This window comes from Rhinatrema bivittatum, chromosome 1 (assembly GCF_901001135.1).
Source record: "Rhinatrema bivittatum chromosome 1, aRhiBiv1.1, whole genome shotgun sequence".
NCBI classification, from domain to species: domain Eukaryota; kingdom Metazoa; phylum Chordata; class Amphibia; order Gymnophiona; family Rhinatrematidae; genus Rhinatrema; species Rhinatrema bivittatum.
Window position 1 is genome coordinate 86,174,784 of NC_042615.1, and position 23,039 is coordinate 86,197,822.

The window sequence follows — 23,039 nt, forward strand, 5'->3', positions numbered from 1 at the left end:
GATTTTCCCAGTTCTTTTTGAGGAGGTCAAGAAGAACTTGATGAATGGGAATAGAAGTGATCACCTTAGGGGCATCCAGGAATTGGAGAAGCTCCATCATCTGGTGCCTATCATCTTGCTCCGTCTGAAGCTGGAAAGGGACCAATTCTGACATTTCCTTCACAAAATTAATGAAACAGAGGTCCTCTGGAGGAGAACGCTTTCTACTTTCAGTAGGAGAGGGAGGTGAAGGTAAGTCAACGGTGTCTGTGGAAGTATCATCACCCCAGGTGTCTTAAGGATCAGTAGGCTGACCTGTAGGATGAGAAGGGGGTTGGATACCTGAAGGCCCCAGCTGAGGCTCCGAGAAAATCTAAGGAATTGCCAGGGGCACCGTGGATGGCCTGGAAGGCATCGGTGCCGGTATCAAAGGCATCGATGGTGCCGATGTGTGTATCGCTCCCGATGAATGAATCAGTGGCGAGGGACAACATGGCATCGATGGCTGAGGCAGAACTTCCGAAGGAAGGATGCAAAACAGTGTTTCTCCTCCCGATGAGGCCATCGGAGACCCGGGAATCACCGGTGGAAGGACAGTCATGAGCGCCTCCATCCGGGATAGCAGCGGTGTCAGTGCTGCTGGAATCGGGTCGGTGACCGGTTCCATTCTCGGTGCTGATGTCAGTGCCAGAGGGACCTGGAACAGTTGCATCGCCTTGTCGATGGCCTTCTGGACCAGCTGGTCCAGTTCTTCCTGGAGACCTGGAGCAATCAGCTCCGGCTCCGTGACGAAAGAGGGAGGCTGAGGCACAGTCGGAGGGACCACCTTTACAGGTGGAATCGTGACTCCCAAACCCTGATTGGGTGAGGGTGGCCTCGATGTCCCAGTCGCAGGAGTGGTCGGTGCCATTCCTGGACGGGGCTTCTTCGATGGTGGCTCGGACGGTGGTGAGGTCAATGATTTCGCTCCCTCGATGGTCCGAGACTTACGATGCCGATGGCGATGTTTCTCCCTTCGATCCCCTCGATCTTGAGGGGGAGAAAACGGGAGTCGAGGGCCATGAAGAAGTCGATGGTGGGCATTCACCGGACGGTTGTCGATGTTGGTGCGACTTCAACGGTGCCGGTTCCGATGACGTCAATGCGATGGACGGCGTCAGGGTGTGAGCACGGAAAAGGAGTCCCATCTTCTCCATTCTGGCTTTGCAACCTTTTGGTGTCATGAGGGCACTTTTGGTGCAAGTCAGGACATCATGCTCACGGCCTAAGCACATTACACAGACTCTATGAGGGTGTGTGATCGACATGGTGCGAGTACAATCCGGGCACTGACGAAAACCCGACGCCATGGCCATAGAAAAAATCGAGCTGCGGTACGGTCGACGGCCAGTAGGCCGCGAGGTCCAAACTCGATGGAAATTGACAAAAAACGGCGAAAAAACTTACCGGAGTACCGTAGCCAGAGAAAAGTTAGAGGAGGGACCCCTGTGGGGTCACGCTCATGCTCAGCCTTTATACCACCCCTTCCTGCTTCCTTCCCTTGCACTCCTAGCCCCCCATTACCCCTCCCTCTCACCCCCTAGCAACCCCGCCCTCAAAGTACCCGTGCCTTACTGTACCCCTCTTCACTCTACCCCACCCGCCCCTCTCCCCCTGCTCCCTCCCTCCTTTCTCCCCCCCCACTAGCTTTTAACTATACATATGTGCACTTGCCTCCTCACACTGTAAATAAGCCCTCATATGCTAATTTCTCAAGTGTACATGCCTCGCTTAATTTGTTTATAAGTTCTTTTGCATATTTAACCCTAACTTGAATGCAAAAAAGTAATTCTGCTGTTGACTCTCTTCCTTTGTATTTTGCATATTACCCAGTTAGCCCCTCCCTTGTTCATTGTAATTTCCCTTCTCAGTTACTTGTAAACCGACATGATGTGTCCTACGAATGCCGGTATAAAAAAGTGTTAAATAAATAAATAAATAAATAAATAAGTCCGTGAGGAAAATTCCTGTCAGGAATGTGTTCAGAGCTCCTAAACCGCGAGGCTACTGCTGCACGAAAAAAGAAGACTGAAGGGGGACCCCTGCTGGCTGTAGGGTTAGTGCCATGCTGGGCATGCCCAGTAGGGGCCAGTCAATGTTCTGGAAACTTTGACAGAAGTTTTCCGTGATTGGGCTCCATCCTGATGTCACCCATATGTGAGAACTACCATCCTGCTTGTCCTGTGAGAAAGAGAAATATCTACAGGACCTGAATTTATTCTGCTTTGAAATGGCAAACATAAATTTTAAAAAATGTTTTTTGTCCTGTATCTTCTTGAGCTTTCACTTAATTTTGTCTCACTTTGTCTTTTAATAATCAGGACCTAGCTTTCACAAAATCGATTGTTACTTAACATCCCTAAGATAGAGATAATGATTTTAGAAAAACTCTTGCTATTAATAAACCTCTATCATTTGTGTTTGAGGGCTGCAAGATATTTTTTCAATCACAATTCAAAACCTTAGAAATTATTTTAGCCTCTAGGCTAACCATGCATCATCAAGCAAATGTGGTTGTTAAGACCATATTCTTTAAGTTAAAATTGCTTCGAAGGCTAAAACCCTTATTTAAACCATCTGACTTTCGCTCCATATTACAAGCATTTGTTTTATAGGGTTTGATTACCGTAATTCTCTCTATCTTGGGTTATCTGCATTTGTGTGGTGTACCCTTCAGAGTATTCAAAATTTTACTGCTCATATTCTAACTGGCACTAGCAACAGGCAGTATATTTCTCTAGTTTTATAAGTCTACTGCAGCTTCTGTGGCCAGAATTAAGTGTAAAATGACCACTATTATCTATAAGCTCCTGGATAATACTAATTTTTCTTGGGCAAGTACTCCTCTCAGTCACAATCATTGGCTGTCCCCTCTTTTAAAGCAGTGCAGCTAGAGGAAATACGTAAAAAGGTGTTGTTTTTTTTATAGCAGGAGTAATGCTTTGAAACAGTCTATGTGAACAACTGAGAAATTGCTAAAATCTAATTTCTTTCAATTAGCATTTAACTCTTGACACTAATAATGCAGGATAATAGCTCATTGCATAGCTTTTTTATGTGCTTTGTTTTTGTGATGTATTATTTTTGTTGTTTAGTTTTTATTATTCTTTTGTAGCTTGTATGCATGTATTTTATCGTGAACCACTTGAACTCTGAACAGTATACAAGCTTTTTAAATAAATATTCTGATACAGAGGCTGTGACTAAAGTTTAAGTAGCCCAGATGGATTTAAATAAAGAGCACACATGAATGAATGCCTGTATCATCTGCCACTAATCAGGTTGTGAATAAAAATAAAAATGCAAATAAAAAAACATGAAAATGTTTGTATATGAAAGCCACAATTCTAAAAAATAAGATTAAAGTGTAAGAATGCATATAGAGACTTTGTTTTTCAGTTTTTATTTTATTTTTCCTGGGAATTTATGTGAATTTTGCATAGGCTAGTGGTATTTAATTGGAGGAGAAATGGCCTAATTATTAGCACAATGGGCTGAGGATGAGGGAAATCAGCATTTGAATGCTGAAATAATTTGGATAAGTCACATTTTTTCACTGATTTTCTAACCTTAATAGTCTTGTTAGAGCTTTACTCATCTGGCTGTGCTTATATGAATTTTTTACAGGCTAGTGGTATTTAAATAGAGGAGTAATGGCCTAATGATTAGCACAATGGGCTGAGGATGAGGGAAATCAGCATTTGAATGCTGACATTATTTGGATAAGTCACATTTTTTTCACTGATTTTCTCCCATTTCTGATTGTTATAATAAATACTGATAAACACAGCCAGATGAGTAAAGCTCTAAGAAGACTATTAAGGTTAGGCACTACCACCTATCAGAAAAGGAGTCTCATAGGTGGTCATCCATGGAAGTCATAGGGGCCAGATGATGAGAGAATTTAATGGGGTCTATAGTCAAGCCATGTGGACCACCAGCAAAAGGCACTTCTCAATCTGTGGCTAAAAAGGGAGATGAAAAGTATGTAAGGAAGGCTTTGCTACTTACTAGATGTTTGTGCCTTCTTTCCAACTGCTGGGAGAGTTTTTTCAATATTTTTATATCCTCCCCAGTTGTTTGGCCATTTCCCCTTATTTTTGGATTGGCTGAGCTCTCCTTTATAAGCTGGGTTGAGCACAAGGAAGGTATGGTTGGAGGTAGGTTTTGTTGGAAATGGAAGCCGCTGTTCTGTGTGAATCCCAGTAGGCCACCCAGTCATTACCAGTGGTATATCCTAGGAGAGCTCTGAGGAGAAGATTTTGACTTTTAAGACAGATGGTTTATTTTTTACCTGCATCCAGTTCAGGAGGGAACTCCCCTGCCTGAGTGGACAGGATTGAGTGCTGTTAGCCTTGCTACCAGTCAAGGTAGGGTCTACAGTTGCCCAAGGTATTACTTTGCTCTGCATCCAGCAAAAGAGGGGACTGTAGTGACCCTATAAGGAGAAAATGACTTTGGTTTTTGCATCTTTCTTTGTCATCTTTTGAAGGAGGGAGTTTGTTTTTCCATCACCATCTCCCTTTCTATATTTGAAGAAGAGAAGAGAGTTATTTTCTTTCCCATCAATGTTGAGAGATTTGGCAGTTGATTTAGAGGCTGAACCTGTAGGGAGAGACTTTGATGCTTGGAGCTACCATCATGTTTTTTTGTTGGATGATTTTCCTTGTTGCTGGAATTCATTTTTATAAGTTGCAGTAAACTACATTTTGGTTGAATACCACTCTGAATCTCTGTTTGCTCTTTTCCATCTCAAAAACTAGCCTGCTAAACTGAGAGATCTACCTACTTGATAACTAATTGAAGAGAGACTGTTTGGGTGTGAAAGACTTACAAGGGATCTCTAAACCAAAAGAGGGTTGCATGTGCATGTCTCTTCTGGTTGACATAGGGGCATAACCAGAACTGAATCTTTTTGGTGACTCAAGGTTAACATAGGTAGGCACTGTGGCCAGCTTCCTTACTCCCATTCCCGCCACCGTCCCTTACCTCATCCTAGTTGGGTTTTCATGGCAGTAGCTACAAAACTCTGTTAAATTTCTAACAACATTGTATCTCCTGTCTCTTCTCTCTCTCATTGTGCTGTTTCTTATTCTCCCTGTATGGTTACAACAGTCATTTAATACAAGTTTCATCTCTCAGGAAGCTAATAGACTTTCATCCAGCCCAGACATTCCTGAATCTTTAAGGGGCTGAGAGGAGAGGAGATAAATAAGTATCTGACAAAAGTAAACAAAGATGTTGATGGCCTCAAAATTTTACATGTCTAGTCCAATGACAGTGGTGTTTTCCAATTGAAATAAGTGTTGCATGTCCCGTCCGCAGCAGGCCCGCGTCTGGAAACACTTACCCTCAGCACCCAGCTTCCAGTCCTGCGCTCCTGAGCCTCCTCTGCCATCCCTGGCTCCACCGCGAACCCCTCTGCCTCCCGGCGGGTCTCCCCACATGTGTCGCCAGGAGATGACGACACCCAGCACCAAGCCACCCCCTAGGCACACCTTGCCGGGTTTTAAAGGGGCCGCAGTTGGACTCCAACCCATGGCCCCGGATGATGATGTCACTGGGCCCTGGTATATAAGGCAGGGCCCAGCCACTAGTTCTTTGCCTTGGCAACAGGTCTCCATGCTTGTCATGGGCTCATTGCTCATTCCTGGTTCCTGATCCTGTCCACATTCCTGATCCCTGCCTTGCCTTGTTGGACTGACTTCTGGCTTTGACCCTTGCTACGCTTTGACCATGCTTGGACTGACTTCTGGCATTGACCCTCGCTACAACTGGACCATGCTTGGACTGACTTCAACTTTTGACCCCTGCTTGTTTGATCGCCTTTCCATGTCTACTGCCTGCCCTGACGTCAGCCTGCTTTCCACTACATTCTCTGGTATCTCCCTGGATTTGGCCTTACAGGCTCCGGCTTACTATTACTCAGGTGCCACCTGTCTTCATTTCTGGTTCCCTTTGGCGCTCGGGTCTCTGGATCTCTGCCTCGTCTGGACCTGCATCAGCCTTTGAATATATACAATTACACATGCTGTTCTATCCATGTAATTAGGAATGTCTCTTTATAATGCAAGCAAAAAGATCCATAATGTAGATAAATGCAGGTCATTTTGCCTACATTGAGGGTGGGTAATAATCAAAACCCTGATTTCCTTGAGTAAAATATTATTTTCAAAGGAAAAAGCTTTCCTTATTGCCCTCATTATGTTTCTAATTTCACCTGAACATGAGCAAAATCCTGAATACTCACTTGACAGTTCAGAGTATCAGTGCGAAAATCCCTTGTAAAAGAGCCACACACTACTAATCCCTCAGGCAATGGTTTTATGAATCGATTATATACAGTGGCCACCACTTGATTCACAAGAGCCTGTTCATGAAAAAGACAAAGTAGTAGTCTGTCAATCAAAGTAATACAATGTGTCAAGCCACAAAATGCTAAATAGATATAAAAAATTGCTTGTTATGAAAAAGGAACTTGAAAAGTAAATGTCAGTAGATAAAGAACAATATGGCCCATCCAGTCTTATAGGAAGATGGTACTTCAATGGGGAAAGTTTAACGTCTGGGATAACAGTGAAATCTAATAAACCAAACTGCTCATTCAAAGATCTTGGATGATGTATACAGTAAATGCCATTACAATTAAATATTTAAGGTGATTAAGATTGTACTGTCACTATGTAGGTTACTCTCAGGCAGGTGTTATGGTCACGTGTGTTTGGTGGATCCTTGGGTGCTGTGGAGATGACCACACCCACAGGGAGGAGCCCCGTGAGGAGCCACAGCACTGGGCTGAACTCGATACACAAACACAGAAGTTAAATCTTTTATTATACAGCTTGGAAGAGAGCCACCAGAGGTGGCAGTTGTGAGGCAGTCTGGTAGTATCATCTCAGGGACCTCAGCAGAGGGGGCTCTTCTCTCCTGGATGATGTCAGGAGGTTCCACAGCAACACTCCAGTGAGGAAATACTGTGGGTGAGAGAAGACTGCAGTTAACATACTCACTAGCTGTAGATAGATGGTATGCGATTCCACCAGTATGTAGATGATGATTCAGGCACCGAGGCAGGGAGAGCAAGCCCTCGATGAGCGAGTACCTGATCCCTGAAAGGAACCTGGAAGGAAAGCAGAGGGCCCCCGAGGAGCAGGTACCCAAATAGTCAGTAACCCTGAAGGGCAAGGTGAGAGCTTCCCGCGGCAAGAGGAAAGCGGCAGATTTCAGATGCGAAGTAAATTGTAGGCTCCTTTCAAATCCAGTTTGGAAAATATTTGAGCACTTTGTAGCCTGTCGAATAACTCCGAAATCAGAGGCAGAGGGTAGCGGTCCTTAATTGTTATCTCATTGAAACCCCTGTAATCTATACATGGGCGTAAGGTACCGTCCTTTTTGCCCACAAATAAAAAGCCTGCGCCAGCAGGCAGTCATAGCTGTAAGCCCTTTTGGAGATTCTCCTGGATATACTCGGACATGGCCTTGTTCTCGGCCATACACCCTACCCTTGGGTGGCTCCAAATTAGGCTTCAGGTTGATGGCGCAGTCATACGGCCTGTGAGGTGGTAGTACATCTGCTGCTTCTTTTGAAAACACATCTTGGTAAGATGCATATTGAGGCGGCAACCCCGGCATCACTGGGGTGGTAGGCATGCAGGGTAACGGAACTACCTCCTTCATACATTTGACATGATAGTCTGGATCCCATTTTGACAGTTCAAGCATAGTCCAGCTGAACTGAGGCATATGCTGCTGCAGCCAAGGTAATCCCAGTACTATAGGGTGCATGGCCTTCTCTAATATGAAGGAGATGGTCTAAGATTCACAGGTTCTGTGTGTAGTGTTACTTCACCCGGTAAGGGCTCTCCATGGATGGATGAAAGAAGTAGTGGAGGCTTCATAGTGGAAGTGGGAATTCATAGATGCTCCACTAATCAATGTAAAATAAAGTTGCCTCGGCCCCAGAGTCCACTAGGGCAAGAGTTTGATACTCTAAGGGGCCGCAGATCAAGGATACAGGAAGAGACAGCAGAGGAGAATCTATATGGGTAGAAATCCCATGTGTGTTGGGTAAGAGTATAGTGATAGGAGTATACTACCATCCACCTGGACAAAATGGTCAGACAGATGATGAAATGCTAAGAGAAATCAGGGAAGAAAACCAATTTGGCAGTGCAATAATAATGGGAGATTTCAATTACCTATCACAGGAAATGTGGAACCCAAAAACAAATTCAAAAATTGGCCTAAGAAGGTGTCAGCAAGCCTTGACGTTATGTGTCACTCTCAAGCAGACACTAACCGGTCTTATCTATCATTCACCTTCATCATAATTTTAATGCAACAAACTTTTTTTCTTTTTTTCTTTTTTTCAATTAATTAAAAATGTCCTCCATTCTTGAAACACAAATGACTCTTTCAAATAGCATTAATAAGAAAAGCCCTACACGGGCCGGTGTTTCGCTGGGTAAGCTTCCTCAGGGGCATATAGAAACACTTCAGTTGTAGAGCCACATTTCTAAACAGAGAATAAGTAAAGAAGAATTGCACATCAAATAAAATAAGAGGTGAAATCAATACTTATCTCATGACACCACGGCTACCATTTCAGACGGGACCAGACGTCTCAACCATCTTGGAAGGAAGAAAATGGAGGAACCCGAACCGAGGCTAGCGTTCCTATAAATGATGTCAACCATCAATCATGAATTTGAAACATCTGTCAGATGATCGTGATTTTGATGACGTCAGCCATCAATCATGAATCAGTGTTGAGCAATCTATCAATAATCATGATTTAGAAAACAACCTAAAATTCAACCTAAAAAAACATGTAAGTCCAGCTCAGTATTTAATCCTGATGGGTGAACAGTTTTTAAACCTTAAATTGTCATCTAAAATTCACTGCCACCATTGAGACTACCTCCATAACGTTTCTCGATATACGGATCACCATTGTTGATGGAAAATTCGTTACATCACTTTTTCGAAAATCAGTCAGTTCGAACACCTATCTACATTACTCCAGTGCACACCCGAGAAATTTTAAACAGAATTTACCCGTGAGTCAATTTATCCGTCTGAGAAGGATTTGTACCACTATGTCTGACTTCGAAGTACAATCGAAACTTTTGTGTGAACGCTTCTCAGCTAGAGGATATCCGCGCTCCAGTATCCGAAGAGCTTACTTACGTGCAAAATACTCACATCGCGAGTGGCTCTTTCTTCCGCGATCTAATGAAGAATCTTCACGCCATACATGTATTCTACCATATTCTTCTGTTGCCTTTAAAATTCGTCAATCGATACTACAAAATTGGCATGTGTTACAAACTAATGCGATCTTTCATGCTCCCCCACGAATTACTTTTTCTCGTGCCATGAATTTAAAAAATTTTCTGGTGAAATCGGACAGCTCTCTGATGTCATATACATCACATAGGTCATCAGGTTCTCACAAGCCTTGCAATACTTGCTCCGTTTGCCCGTCCTCTATGATAATTTCAGATCAAATTACTGTACCCTCTGGTTATAAAATATTTTTGCGACACCATACCACTTGTGCATCTATTATGGTGATATACTTAATACAATGTCCTTGTTCCCTCATCTATATTGGCAAAACAAAACGCCTATTGAAGACGAGGATGATAGAACATCGCAGCAATATTAGAACTGCCAGAGCCAATGAACCTTTAGTTTCCCACTGCATAGAGATGGGACACACTTTTGATGATTTACGATTCTGTGCCATTGAACACATTCCTGCACACTGGCGGGGAGGCAATCGGGAACGTATGTTGTTGCAATCTGAACAGCGGTGGATTTATCGTTTAAAAACTGTTCACCCATCAGGATTAAATACTGAGCTGGACTTACATGTTTTTTTAGGTTGAATTTTAGGTTGTTTTCTAAATCATGATTATTGATAGATTGCTCAACACTGATTCATGATTGATGGCTGACGTCATCAAAATCACGATCATCTGACAGATGTTTCAAATTCATGATTGATGGTTGACATCATTTATAGGAACGCTAGCCTCGGTTCGGGTTCCTCCATTTTCTTCCTTCCAAGATGGTTGAGACGTCTGGTCCCGTCTGAAATGGTAGCCGTGGTGTCATGAGATAAGTATTGATTTCACCTCTTATTTTATTTGATGTGCAATTCTTCTTTACTTATTCTCTGTTTAGAAATGTGGCTCTACAACTGAAGTGTTTCTATATGCCCCTGAGGAAGCTTACCCAGCGAAACACCGGCCCGTGTAGGGCTTTTCTTATTAATGCTATTTGAAAGAGTCATTTGTGTTTCAAGAATGGAGGACATTTTTAATTAATTGAAAAAAAGAAAAAAAGAAAAAAAGTTTGTTGCATTAAAATTATCCCTCCCCACACATCTCAGAAACGAACCCTCACCACAAGTCTTTAAAAAACAGCTAAAAACATGGCTGTTCTTGAAAGCCTTCCCTCCGGATTCCCAAACTCCTCAAATGCATGTTCTTGAAAATCTTCCCACATGACTCCTAACATGCACTACCGCATAACACCCCCCCTCACAACCACCCCCTCCTTTTCCCCCCCAAACCCCCATAGCCTCTGACACCAGATCTAATCCTAACCAAGTCATACTGTATATATTGTATATAGGATATATGCTACAAATTTATACTCACATTCTTTTGTATTCATACGTTACAATGTTTTTACTGCAATAGTTTAATTGTTATCTTGTTAAATGTAAAATAGGGCAGATCCCGCCCTATTCAACCTGTTATTTGGAAACCGATGTGATATCTCGATCGAATGTCGGTATACAAAAGAAATAAATAAATAAAATAAATAAATGATGAAGGTGAATGATAGATAAGACCGGTTAGTGTCTGCTTGAGAGTGACACATAACGTCAAGGCTTGCTGACACCTTCTTAGGCCAATTTTTGAATTTGTTTTTGGGTTCCACATTTCCTGTGATAGATTATATGTTGTGGTTAACCGCCGACTCCCTTGTGTGAGTAGTAGATTTCAATTACCCCAATATTGACTGGGTAAATGTAACATCAGGACTTGCTAGAGACATAAAGTTCCTGGATGTAATAAATGATTGCTTCATGGAGCAATTGGTTCAGGAACCAACAAGAGAGGGAGCTATTTTAGATTTAATTCTTAGTGGAATGCAAGATTTGGTGAGAGAAGTAACGGTGGTGGGGCCACTTGGCAACAGTGATCATAACATGATCAAATTTAAACTAATAACTGGAAGGGGGACAATAAGTAAATCTGCAGCTCTAACACTAAATTTTCAAAAGGGAAACTTTGATAAAATGAGGAAAATAGTTGGAAAAAAACTGAAAGGTGCAGTTGCAAAGGTTAAAAGTGTTCAACAGGCATGGACGTTGTTTAAAAATACAATCCTAGAGGTGCAGTCCATATGTATTCCACGCATTAAGAAAGGTGAAAGGAAGGCAAAACGATTACCGTCATGGTTAAAAGGTGAGGTGAAAGAGGCTATTTTAGCCAAAAAAAATCCTTCAAAAATTGGAAAAAGGATCCATCTGAAGAAAATAGGATAAAACATAAGCATTGTCAAGCTAAGTGTAAAACATTGATAAGACAGGCGAAGAGAGAATTTGAAATGAAATTGGCCATAGAGGCAAAAACTCATTAATAAAAACTTTTTAAAATATATCCAAAGCAAGAAACCTGTGAAAGAGTAGGTTGGACCATTAGATGGCAGAGGGGTTAAAGGGGCTCTTAGGGAAGATAAGGCCATTGCAGAAAGATTAAATGAATTCTTTGCCTCAGTGTTTACTAATTAGGATGTTGGGGAGATACCAGTTCCGGAGATGGTTTTCAGGGGTGATAAGTCAGACGAACTGAACGAAATCACTGTGAACCTGGAAGATGTAGTAGGCCAGATTGACAAACTAAAGAGTAGCAAATCACCTGGACCAGATGGTATGCATCCTAGGGTTCTGAAGGAACTAAAAAATGAAATTTGTGATCTCTTAGTTAAAATTTTTAACCTATCATTAAAATCATCCATTGTACCTGAAGATTGGAGGGTGGCCAATGTAACCCTAATATTTAAAAAAGGCTCCAGGGGCGATCCGGGTAACTATAGACCAGTGAGCCTGATTTCAGTGCCGGGAAAAATAGTGGAAACTATTCTCAAGATCAAAATCGTAGAGCATATAGAAAGACATGATTTAATGGAACATAGTCAACATGGATTTACCCAAGGGAAGTCTTGCCTAACAAATCTGCTTCATTTTTTTGAAGGGGTTAATAAACATGTGGATTTTCAGAAGGCGTTTGACAAAGTCCCTCATGAGAAGCTTCTACGAAAACTAAAAAGTCATGGGAAAGGAGGCGATGTCCTTTCGTAGATTACAAGCTGGTTAAAAGACAGGAAACAGAGAGTAGGATTAAATGGTCAATTTTCTCAGTGGAAAAGGGTAAACAGTGGAGTGCCTCAGGGATCTGTATTTGGACCGGTGCTTTTCAATATATATATAAATGATCTGGAAAGGAATACGACTAGTGAGGTTATCAAATTTGCGGATGATACAAAATTATTCAGAGTAGTTAAATCACAAGCAGACTGTGATACATTACAGGAGGACCTTGTAAGACTTGAAGATTGGGCATCCAAATGGCAGATGAAATTTAATGTGGGCAAGTGCAAGGTGTTGCATATAGGGAAAAATAACCCTTGCTGTAGTTACACGATGTTAGGTTCCATATTAGGAGCTACCACCCAGGAAAAAGATCTAGGCATCATAGTGGATAATACTTTAAAATCGTTGGCTCAGTGTGCTGCAGCAGTCAAAAAAGCAAATAGAAGTTAGGAATTATTAGGAAGGGAATGGTTAATAGAACGGAAAATGTCATAATGCCTCTATATCGCTCCATGGTGAGACCACACCTTGAATACTGTGTACAATTCTGGTCGCCGCATCTCAAAAAAGATATAGTTGCGATGGAGAAGGTACAGAGAAGGGCAACCAAAATGATAAAGGGGATGGAACAGCTTCCCTATGAGGAAAGGCTGAAGAGGTTAGGGCTGTTCAGCTTGGAGAAGAGATGGCTGAGGGGGGATATGATAGAGGTCTTTAAGATCATGAGAGGTCTTGAACGAATAGATGTGACTCGGTTATTTTCACTTTCGAATAATAGAGGGACTAGGGGACATTCAATGAAGTTAGCAAGTAGCACATTTAAGACTAATCGGAGAAAATTCTTTTTCACTCAATGCACAATAAAGCTCTGGAATTTGTTGCCAGAGGATGTGATTAGTGCAGTTAGTGTAGCTGAGTTCAAAAAAGGTTTGGATAAGTTCTTTGAGGAGAAGTCCATTAATGGCTATTAATCAATTTTACTTAGGGAATAGCCACTGCTATTGATTGCATCAGTAGCATGGGATCTTCTTAGTGTTTGGGTAATTGCCAGGTTCTTGTGACCTGGTTATGGCCTCTGTTGGAAACAGGATGCTGGGCTTGATGGACCCTTGGTCTGACCCAGCATGGCAATTTCTTATGTTCTTATGTTCTTAGTTCTAAGACCTAAGAAGAGTCTTCCCGCAGGACTTAGGTCTGGCAGTTTCCTGGACATATAGGGCAAGTCTGGACAGCATGGCCTGCTTGTCCACAGTACATACACAGCCCTAATTTCTTCCATGTTCTTCTCTCTTTGGAAGTCAGTTGACTGTGACCTAGTTGCAACGGATCTTCTTCACTTGCTGCTGGGACCGCAGGTGCAGGCCTGGTAGTGAACTTAACTCAACTCTCATTTAAGAAAGGTCTCCTGGAAGTCTTGGCCTCCTGAGTCTTGTCGCGAAGTCGGCGGTCGATTCTTGTTGCCAATTTCACTAGTTCAGCCAAGGTCTCAGGCATCTCACATGCAGGAAGATTGTCTTTCAGATGAGGGTTCAGTCCTTCAAAGAACAGGGTCGTCAGGCATCTCGGGTCCCAGGATAATTCAGATGCAATTGTCTTAAATTCAATGGCAAAATCAACCAGTGATTTGTTCCCTTGCTTCAGGTGAACCAAAGAAGATCCTGCAAGGGTATACCGAGCAGGGTCATTGAAAACTGACTTAAACAAGTCAAGGAATACTTCAATGTCATGAAGGATCGGATCCTCACACTCCCACAATGAAGAGGCCCAAGACAATGCTCGTCCATCTAGATACGACAGGATATAGGTAGTCTTGGCATAGGCTGTGGGAAAGTAGCCAGGTTGTAATGCGAAGTGCATGCAGCACTGATTAATGAAGTCTCAGCATCTCCAGACTTCTCCCGAGAAGCGGGTGGGTGCTGCTAAAGGCACTGAAGTCTTGTCTGTCACCTCAGACGGTTTAGATTCTATACCTGAGGTGGAAGGCAAGTTCATCTGTGTGTGTAATAAGTTGAATGCAGCAGTCAGACCTTCCAGCGCAGTCTGCTGTTCAGTGATCCGCTGGGTTAGGCCTGGAATAGCCTGTAGCGCAGTGAGCCGAGCCAGATCCATGGAGTTAGCAATCTGTTATGGTAACGTGTATTTGGTGGATCCTTGGGTGCTGTGGAGATTACCCCACCCACAGGGAGGAGCCCCGTGAGGAGCCACAGCACTGGGCTGAACTCAATACACAAACACAGAAATTACATCTTTTATTATACAACTTGGAAGAGAGCCACCAGAGGTCGCATTAGTGAGGCAGTCTGGTAGTATCTTCTCAGGGACCTCGGCAGAGGGAGCCCTTCTCTCCTGGATGATGTCAGGAGGTTCCGCAGCAATACTCCAGCGAGGAAATACTGTGGGTGAGAGAAGACTGCAGTTAACGTACTCACTAGCTATAGATAGATGGTATGCAATTCCACCAGTATGCAGATGATGATTCAGGCACTGAGGCAGGGAGAGCAGGCCCTCGAGGAGTGAGTACCTGATCCCTGAAAGGAACCTGGAAGGAAAGCAGAGGGCCCCCGAGGAGCGAGTACCCAAATAGTTAGTAACCCCGAAGGGCAAGGTGAGAGCTTCCTGCGACAGCAGGGAAGCGGCAGAGTAGCGTAGACTGGAACGGATTTGAGTCCTTACTAACTCGTTTGAGCTAGCAAATGAATGGTGTAGATATACCCGGATGGCGTAACGTCAGGATGAGGGAATGCCCTCGAGGTTTCGCCAAGGGTGGTACTTAGACGTGGGTTGTGCACGCACGCGCTCCCTAGTAGGTCCTGGGAGGAACAATGTCGGGAGGCAGCATCACAGCCATTCCAGGCAGATGTAACTTGCACGTGCCGGCCGGCTGCCGGCACGCCATGTTCCAGTCCAGGGGCTGGTTCGGAGGCTGCGGCCATGCCCCCGGAACGCCCCTGGGCCAGAACTACGCCCACCACCCCACCCCCGGGACGCCCCCCCCGATGACGTGCCAGGCGTGACACGCCCCCACCATGCCCCCCCCCCCAGGAAAGCCCCGGGACTTACGCGCATCCCGGGGTTTGTGCACGCCGCCGAGCCTATGCAAGATAGGCTCGGCGTACACAGGGGGTGGAAGGGGCAGCTTTTCGGGGGTTATGCGCATAACCCTTTGAAAATCTGCCCCCAAATATTTTAGCCAGTCTTTCAGGAAGATAATACTTCAATGGGGAAAGTTTAAGGTCCGGGACAACAGTGAAATCTAATAAACCAAACTGAACATTGTAAGACCTTGGCTGATTTATTCAGTAAATACCATTACAAGTCAATATTTTAAATACTATACAATATGGATCTTTAGCCCTTTTATGGTAGAGCTGTGGCTCTGTGGAAAGCTGGCCTGGCATGAGGACTGCTGGGTCCAGTGACCCTTCTCCCTTCTAACCTGAAAATATGCAGCTACATGCTACAGATAATACAGCACCTCGAAGTTAAGCGACTGTTGATTAACAAAATTAACAAGGCCGGAGACCAGCTGCTAGGTCCCCTTCCGGGACCGGACCAACAACCCGCCCTTGCTGCTGCCAGTGGGAGGAGCCGGGAGCCGTGAGCCACAAAAACGCAGCGGCGGCGTTCAGGAGGAGCCGGAGACCAGCTGCTAGGTCCCCTTCCGGGACCGGACCAACAACCCACCCTTGCTGCTGCCAGTGGGAGGAGCCGGGAGCCGTGAGCCACAAAAACGCAGCGACAGCGGCGCATCATCGCCGCCGGCGCGTCACCAAAGCCGTGCGCACCTAAGGGGTGCGCACGGCTTTGTCCGGCTTAGTCCGGATTACGTCGGATCAAGGGGAAACCTTACGTCTGTGTCTCCAACTGAGGTCATTGGATAACAGGTACTAAATAAAGCTTCTATCCCCTATAATATTCGAACTGTAAATGCCCGCTAAGAGAAAAGGGAAGGTGAGGGTGTTCCCCTCAGAACCCCTACCTCCCCTATTGCAATTAGAGATAGATCGCTATATGACCCAGTTTAAAAAAGAAAATGCTGAGGATTCCTTTGGAGGCCACTTGGTAGGAGAACAAGTGACCCCCCAGGAAGAGGCTTCTCTTAGTCCTGTTTACCGTCCGTCTCCTTTCCAACGTGGTACGAGTGGAGGAACTGAATCTTTGCCCACGGAAGAAGTGGAGCAAAAGATTTTATCTGAGGGAGAAACCTCCGCTGCGATATCTGGGGTAAAAGGAAATGAGGAAGTTCCTCTAGAAATAGGGGATCCCTCTGTGTCCGAAGCAGGTCCACAACAACGACCTCCTCCAACTGATATCCCCGTGGAAATAAGCCTACCAACAACAAGGCCAGAGACAGTTACACTGGGTGCCATCTGGGACCTGGTGAGCGGTTTAAATGCTACAGTGAATAGGTTGGAAGGGAAACTTGATAATGTAGCTTCTAACCTGCAACAACAAGTGTCCACTATGCAAAATCAAGTTATTGGACTTTCTACTAGGGTTAATATAATTGAGAAAAATGTAGAAATGGTACAATCTGTGAATAATAAGCTGGTAACTGATTATCTTACCTGTACTAAACCTTTAGAATATTTAGAAAATAACGTAAGACATCTAAATGTCAGGATTATTAATTTTCCTAAAATTCTAGGTGAAACGGTTTTTATTTCGTTAAAGAGATTCCTGTCTGAGATACTTGGATTTGCAGAAGATGATATTCCTTCTATTAATACATGTTTCTTTGTTAAAAAGAGATCTACAGATCCAATAGTAACTATTCCAGAAAACCTAACTGGTTTTTTGGAGGATTCAACTTTACAAGTTCTAGACAGGAATACCCTAATTGTTTCATTTGTTACCACTGGAGATATCTCCAAATTAATGAGACATTATTTTCAAAAATTTCCAGTCTCTTTTATGGGACAGGATATAAAATATTTCCTGATTTGGCACCAGCTACCCGTAGTAAACGTAGAGAATTCCTTTCACTAAAACCCAGAGTTTAGCACTGGGTTTTTCATTTCTATTGAAATATCCATGTAGATGTTTGATTAGAAGAGGCAATGAATTTTTTTGTTTCAATCTTGTGGAACAACTGACCCAATTCATTGTCGCTAGAGAACCAATCACCTCTTCCCCAGTGGTAACCTAGGAGACAGGCAAAAAATATAAAACTGTGGAAAGTACCTATTTTGGTAAATATTATTGGTTTATTTCTCCTTTTATATTCCTTTACAATGACTCTCAGATGTAGTATTAAATGCTCCTGATGAAAAATTACTAATTTTGATTACAATTCAACATATGATTGCTTTTAGCTAAGTTCTTTTTGTGGTAAAATTGCTGAATTGTGAAGAAATGTATTAATATTTCAAATGTTGTAATTTGGAAATGAATGAAAGTTTGTTTTATAATTATATGAAAATTATAATAAAGAAATATAAAAAAAAAAAAAACAAAATTAACAAAAACACAAAAATAAGCAAAAATTAAATATACATCTCAAATAAGTGATCGATGATTATAAACCTTTAAGTCTTATTCTGGGTGAGTTATAGTCACGTATGATTAACAACCCGAGGTGTATGATGGTCACTTTGAGATGTTATAAAAATATTCACATAGTCTATTTTTTAATTGTTTAGCTCTATAGTATGAGCAAGATTATATGGTTTTATGTATATTCATTTCTTGTACATATTGGGCTTATTTGAAACCACAAAAATAGAGGCACATTATATCTATAATCTCATGTGGCTAAAGAACCTGGATATAATTGGACACTGCCTTATTTACCCATCTTACTTCTTTGGCAATCAATCACAGAAAACTTTATTTTGAACACCCATCCAATGAGTTCAGCCTGTTATTGTTGCAGTCTGGGAAGCTGCAGTCCTGGTGTGAACCCTTGAGCCGAACTACCCTGAAGGCAGAGTAGGTCGGGAGGCGGAGCCACAGGCAAAGGTCTTCACCCGGGAACCAGGAACCCCCCAGGAGGAGCCCGTAGGGTCCTAGAACCTTGGGACTTAGGAGCACAGTAACAGTCTCTATAGAAAGAAGGCCTGGGCAAGGAGTAAACCACAGAGTCCAGTAAACAGGGAGCAGGAAGGCCCGGCGAGAGCGGGGCGGTCAGATAGAGTCTCTAGCTTGCTGAAAAGAAGCAGTCTGCGAGCAGGCCCGGGGTCTGTAGTATGCCGTGGAGCGGAGCAGATAGATAACAGGAACAGAGTCTGTAGCGTATAGTGGACTGTGACCAGTTGAAGGCAGGACTGGAGTCTGTAGCGTGCAATAGAGCTGGAACGGGTGGTGAGTAGGAACGGAGACGAACCCAAGTCAGGCTGGCAGCCAGTAGAAGCAGTCTCAGGAACAGGCAAAGGTCGGAGGCTGGCGGCAAGCAGGAGCGGAGTCGGGCACAAGCTGAGGTCAATGGCAGGCGGCAGGCAGAAGCAGAGTCAGGAACAAGCTGAGGTCAATGGCGGGCGGCAGGCAGAAGCGGAGTCAGGAACAAGCTGAGATCAATGGCAGGCGGCAGGCAGAAGCGGAGTCAGGAACAAGCTGAGGTCAATGGCGGGCGGCAGGCAGAAGCGGAGTCAGGAACAAGCTGAGGTCAATGGCGGGCGGCAGGCAGAAACGGAGTCAGGAACAAGCTGAGGTCAACCGGAATGCAGAACAGAAGAAGCGCAACTAAGAACTACCAACAGTAGCGACCCTCGTTGCAAGGCAATGAGAAGGCAGGCGAACGCTGGTTAAATCAGGCTTGGGGCGTGGCGTCATTAACCCAGGCGGGGCCAGACTTCCGGCGGCCGTGCGTCCATAATGCGCGTCCTTGCGTGCGTGCGTGTCAGCAGCGAGATGTTCTGGCAATGGCGGACGCCCTGAAGGCCTAGCAGAGCCGCGGGAGCGGCGTTCCCCCCATTGGAGGTGAGCACCAAGCACAGCAGACAGAGGGGAAGCGGTGGAGACCGCAACAGTTATGTCCTGAAGAGTCATAGCAACACACACCGAAGGGATTCCACCCCAGCCCTGGGCCTTGAAGGATATCCTTCACCCCATGAGACAAAAATCCACTCCCTGGTACAAGAAAATTTGGGAAGAGTGACTCATGGATTTAACCCCAAAATTGATAATTTTTTTTTATGGCCCCTTAGGATACAGCCAATCCACTAAAAGGGGGTTACAGAGGTAATAAACAGAAAAACAACATTGCATTAAATTATATTAATATAATTGACTGTGTTACCTTATCTAGCTGAAGACTGGTTTAACCTGCATGATTATTATGAACAAGTCTTGGTGAACATAACTAGGGCTTCTGTTTTACAGGTATCCTCAAATGGAAAATTTAGGTGTTTATGTTACACAATATAGTTATACAAGTCATACCTTTGTTGGAGCGACATACACAACTATGCCATCATTGCTCTCTTTCAGGACTTTCTCCATGCAGTAATAAGATGCATAGGTTTTCCCTGATGAAGTGGGGGCAACAATTACTGCAGATTCATTATTGTCGACGGCATCAAGAAGTTCTCGCTATGGGTAAATAAATATGGCATGTTATATATTGAAATGGAATGATATACTATTACTAGATATCCTCCAGCATATTTACAGGTTTTGCATAATTCATTGTTTTTCTCCATTATTAGGGAAGAAGTTTTCAAACAGTGTAGAAAAGGAAGTTGGCAAAAATATGGGTAATTTACGCTAATTATCAAAGAGGACTTAGTGCATAAGTCTGCTTGGAAAATTATCCTACCAAAATTGTCCCACACAAGCTATATCTGCTATTTGGTGCCCATAAGGTTTTCCTGAAAAGTGACACAAATGCTGGTGAATTTTATATAATATACACTTAAATCCAAACCCCCCTCTATTACTTCGACCCTAGGAACCCTTCCACTCAGTCCAGGTAAACTTATGCTCAAACATATGCGTGTACGGTTACCCAAATATCAAGCTGGAAATTTTATAAAAAGCCACCTCTGCACATAAACACTGTGTATATGCAGACATTCATTTAAAAATTATCCCCTAAATCTAGTAATATTAGTTTATAAATAAGATTGTCAAACGTGTTCTACTAAATTAATATGCTAGTCTACTTAGGGGTCTATGGGCCTCATTTTCTAAAGTATTGCAGGCCTGCGATACTTTAGGGAATGAGGGGCAGGGGCCGAAACGGGGGGCGGGCCTGCACTAGCCAGCAGCGATCGCACCATCGCGGTGCGATCGCTGCCGGTTTTGCACCCAATAGCGCCACCATAGGAGGTGTAGCTATTGGGCGCGAACTCGGACGCGAAAAGGGCCTTACCTTTTCGTCATCCGCGGCGTCTTCGCGGAGTCGGCCCCAGTGACGCCCTGACTCCTCCTCTTCCGGGGCCGACTCCGCCCCCATTTTGGTATCGCACGCAATAAGGGATGTTTCGCATGCGAAGTGTCCCTTATCATGTGCGATCCGTTTGGAAAATAAGGCCCTATGTAACAAAGTGCATGAAAATAAGTAGGAACCGTGTTACCTTCCCATTCTAACGCCCATATTAACCCATTATTTAACATGGTATTTACTAAATTAATTACATGGAAAATGCTGCCATGTTAAGCTATATGTAGTCCTTTTAACATGGAAGCAATCTGTGTGGTCCCCTGCAGTCCATGTTAATTGACAGACAAGATAGGCTTGGCAAGAAAGGACAGCAGGGAGACCCAGCATGGGGAAAAGGGGGATGGTACCAATGTGGGGGATTTCTGTTCTCCTTTACAATACACCCCTTCCAAAGTGTCTAATTTCCCTCTCCTTCCCCCTCATCCCCTGGCAACATGTGGCTAACATTCTGATGAAAATAGTAGAGCATGCGGAGTGAGGAAAGCTTCTGTCCTCTTCTTGTTACTTCTGTGGTGTTGGAGGAAAAGTGGTTGGAATGGAATCAGACACTATGGGAGTGGGGAAATTTCAGAATAAATGGAAGGCTGACAGACGTTACTGAATAAGAAAATTTATGACATTGGGGGACTGGACACTTCAGGGAGGGGGATGGTTGATGGGTTGTGACTGCAGAGAGGGAGGCTCAGAACATTGTCTTCTCTTACTAGTTAAATGCCAATGTGTCAACCCAGCAACCCAGAAACTTTAAAGGTGTATTGAAACTTACCTCTGCAACATGATCAAAGTAAATATAACGACTTTTTAAATGCCACAGTAAAAAGTAATGTGCTAATTAACATGGCATTTGTATATTTAAATAAGTTGCCAAATTAAAAATTAACACTGCCAAATTATTTAAAATGTTGCTAGCAATATTATCACCTGTGCATTATACACAATGTACATTAAAATGTGTAAACAGGAATTCAGTTAGATATATTAGCATACTAAAATAGTAGATGATGACAGAACAAGAGCATATGGACCTCTAGTCTACCCAGTTAATCCTGTCCACAGTAGAAGGATATATCCCAGCTGATAATCGTAGAAGCATGGCTGCTTGTAGGATATTGTTTTTTTTTTCTTCCTCTTTGACGTGCTACTACCCAGACAGGAGAAGCATACAAGATCCCAGACTCATGCCTTACTGCTAAGGCCTTGCAAAAATCCAAACCGTCGCCAAACCTAGAGGGGCTGAATCTAATTAATCAATTTATTTATTTATCTATTTATTTATTTATTTGAAATGTCTATTATACTACCTATGTTGGTACACTATGCTAAACAATTTACATAACTCGCACAGGGGTAGATTTTTTAAAAAAGCGCGATCGCGTACTTTTGTTTGCGCAGCAGGTGCAAACAAAAGTACGCTGGATTTTATAAGATACACGCATAGCCGTGCGTATCCTCTAAAATCCTGGATCGGCGCGCGCAAGGTGCCCATTTTGGGCAGCCTGTGCGCGCCGAGCCGCACAGCCTGCCTCCGTTCCCTCCGAGCCGCTCTGAAATCGGAGCAGCCTCGGAGGGAACTTTCTTTCGCCCTCCCCTCCCCTTCCCCTCCCTTCCCCTACCTAACCCACCCCCCCGGCCCTATCTAAACCCCCCCTTACCTTTATCCCTAGATTTACGCCTGCGAGAAGCAGACGTAAATCTACGCGCGCCAGCGGACTGCTGGCATGCCGTCTTCCAACCCGGGGGCTGGTCCGGAGGCCTGTACCACATCCCCGGACCGGCGCCACGCCCCCGGTCCCGCCCCCGGTCCCGCCGCGTCACTCGGCCCCGCCCCCGACATGCCCCCTTCAAAAAACCCCGAGACTTATGCGCGTCCCGGGGCTCTGTGCGCGCCGGCGGCCTATGCAAAATAGGCACGCCGGCGCACGAGGGCCCTGCTTGCATAAATCCGGGCGGATTTACGCGAGCAGGGCTTTTAAAATCCGCCCAACATTGTATTAAAATAAAACAAACAATGCAAATGTGTCAGGGACACCAGTCTCACCACTAAAACCAGGGTAAGCCCTTTTTCTAGAGAGTAAGAGAATAGGCTATAGTAGTAGGAGGTGCAATTCAAATACAGTTCCACCTTTTGTGGAGTCTGGAATGGCTGTCCCCCTAAAACGTCTATGTAGGAGCTCTCTAAATTGAGCTCGGGAGGCAGTCCCTTTAAGTTATCAGAGAGTGCAGAGGTGTAGAGAAGTTTAACTT

General features: G+C 44.0%; 1 protein-coding gene across 1 annotated transcript in view; it reads right to left on the minus strand.

Annotated features, from left to right (window-relative positions):
* DDX60 (DExD/H-box helicase 60) overlaps positions 1–23,039 on the minus strand; it is a 444,355-nt gene that overhangs the window by 288,259 nt on the left and 133,057 nt on the right. Inside the window, 2 exon segments of the mRNA XM_029604155.1 lie at positions 6,269–6,388; positions 19,793–19,942. Of these exon segments, the coding sequence (XP_029460015.1) occupies positions 6,269–6,388; positions 19,793–19,942 (270 nt within the window).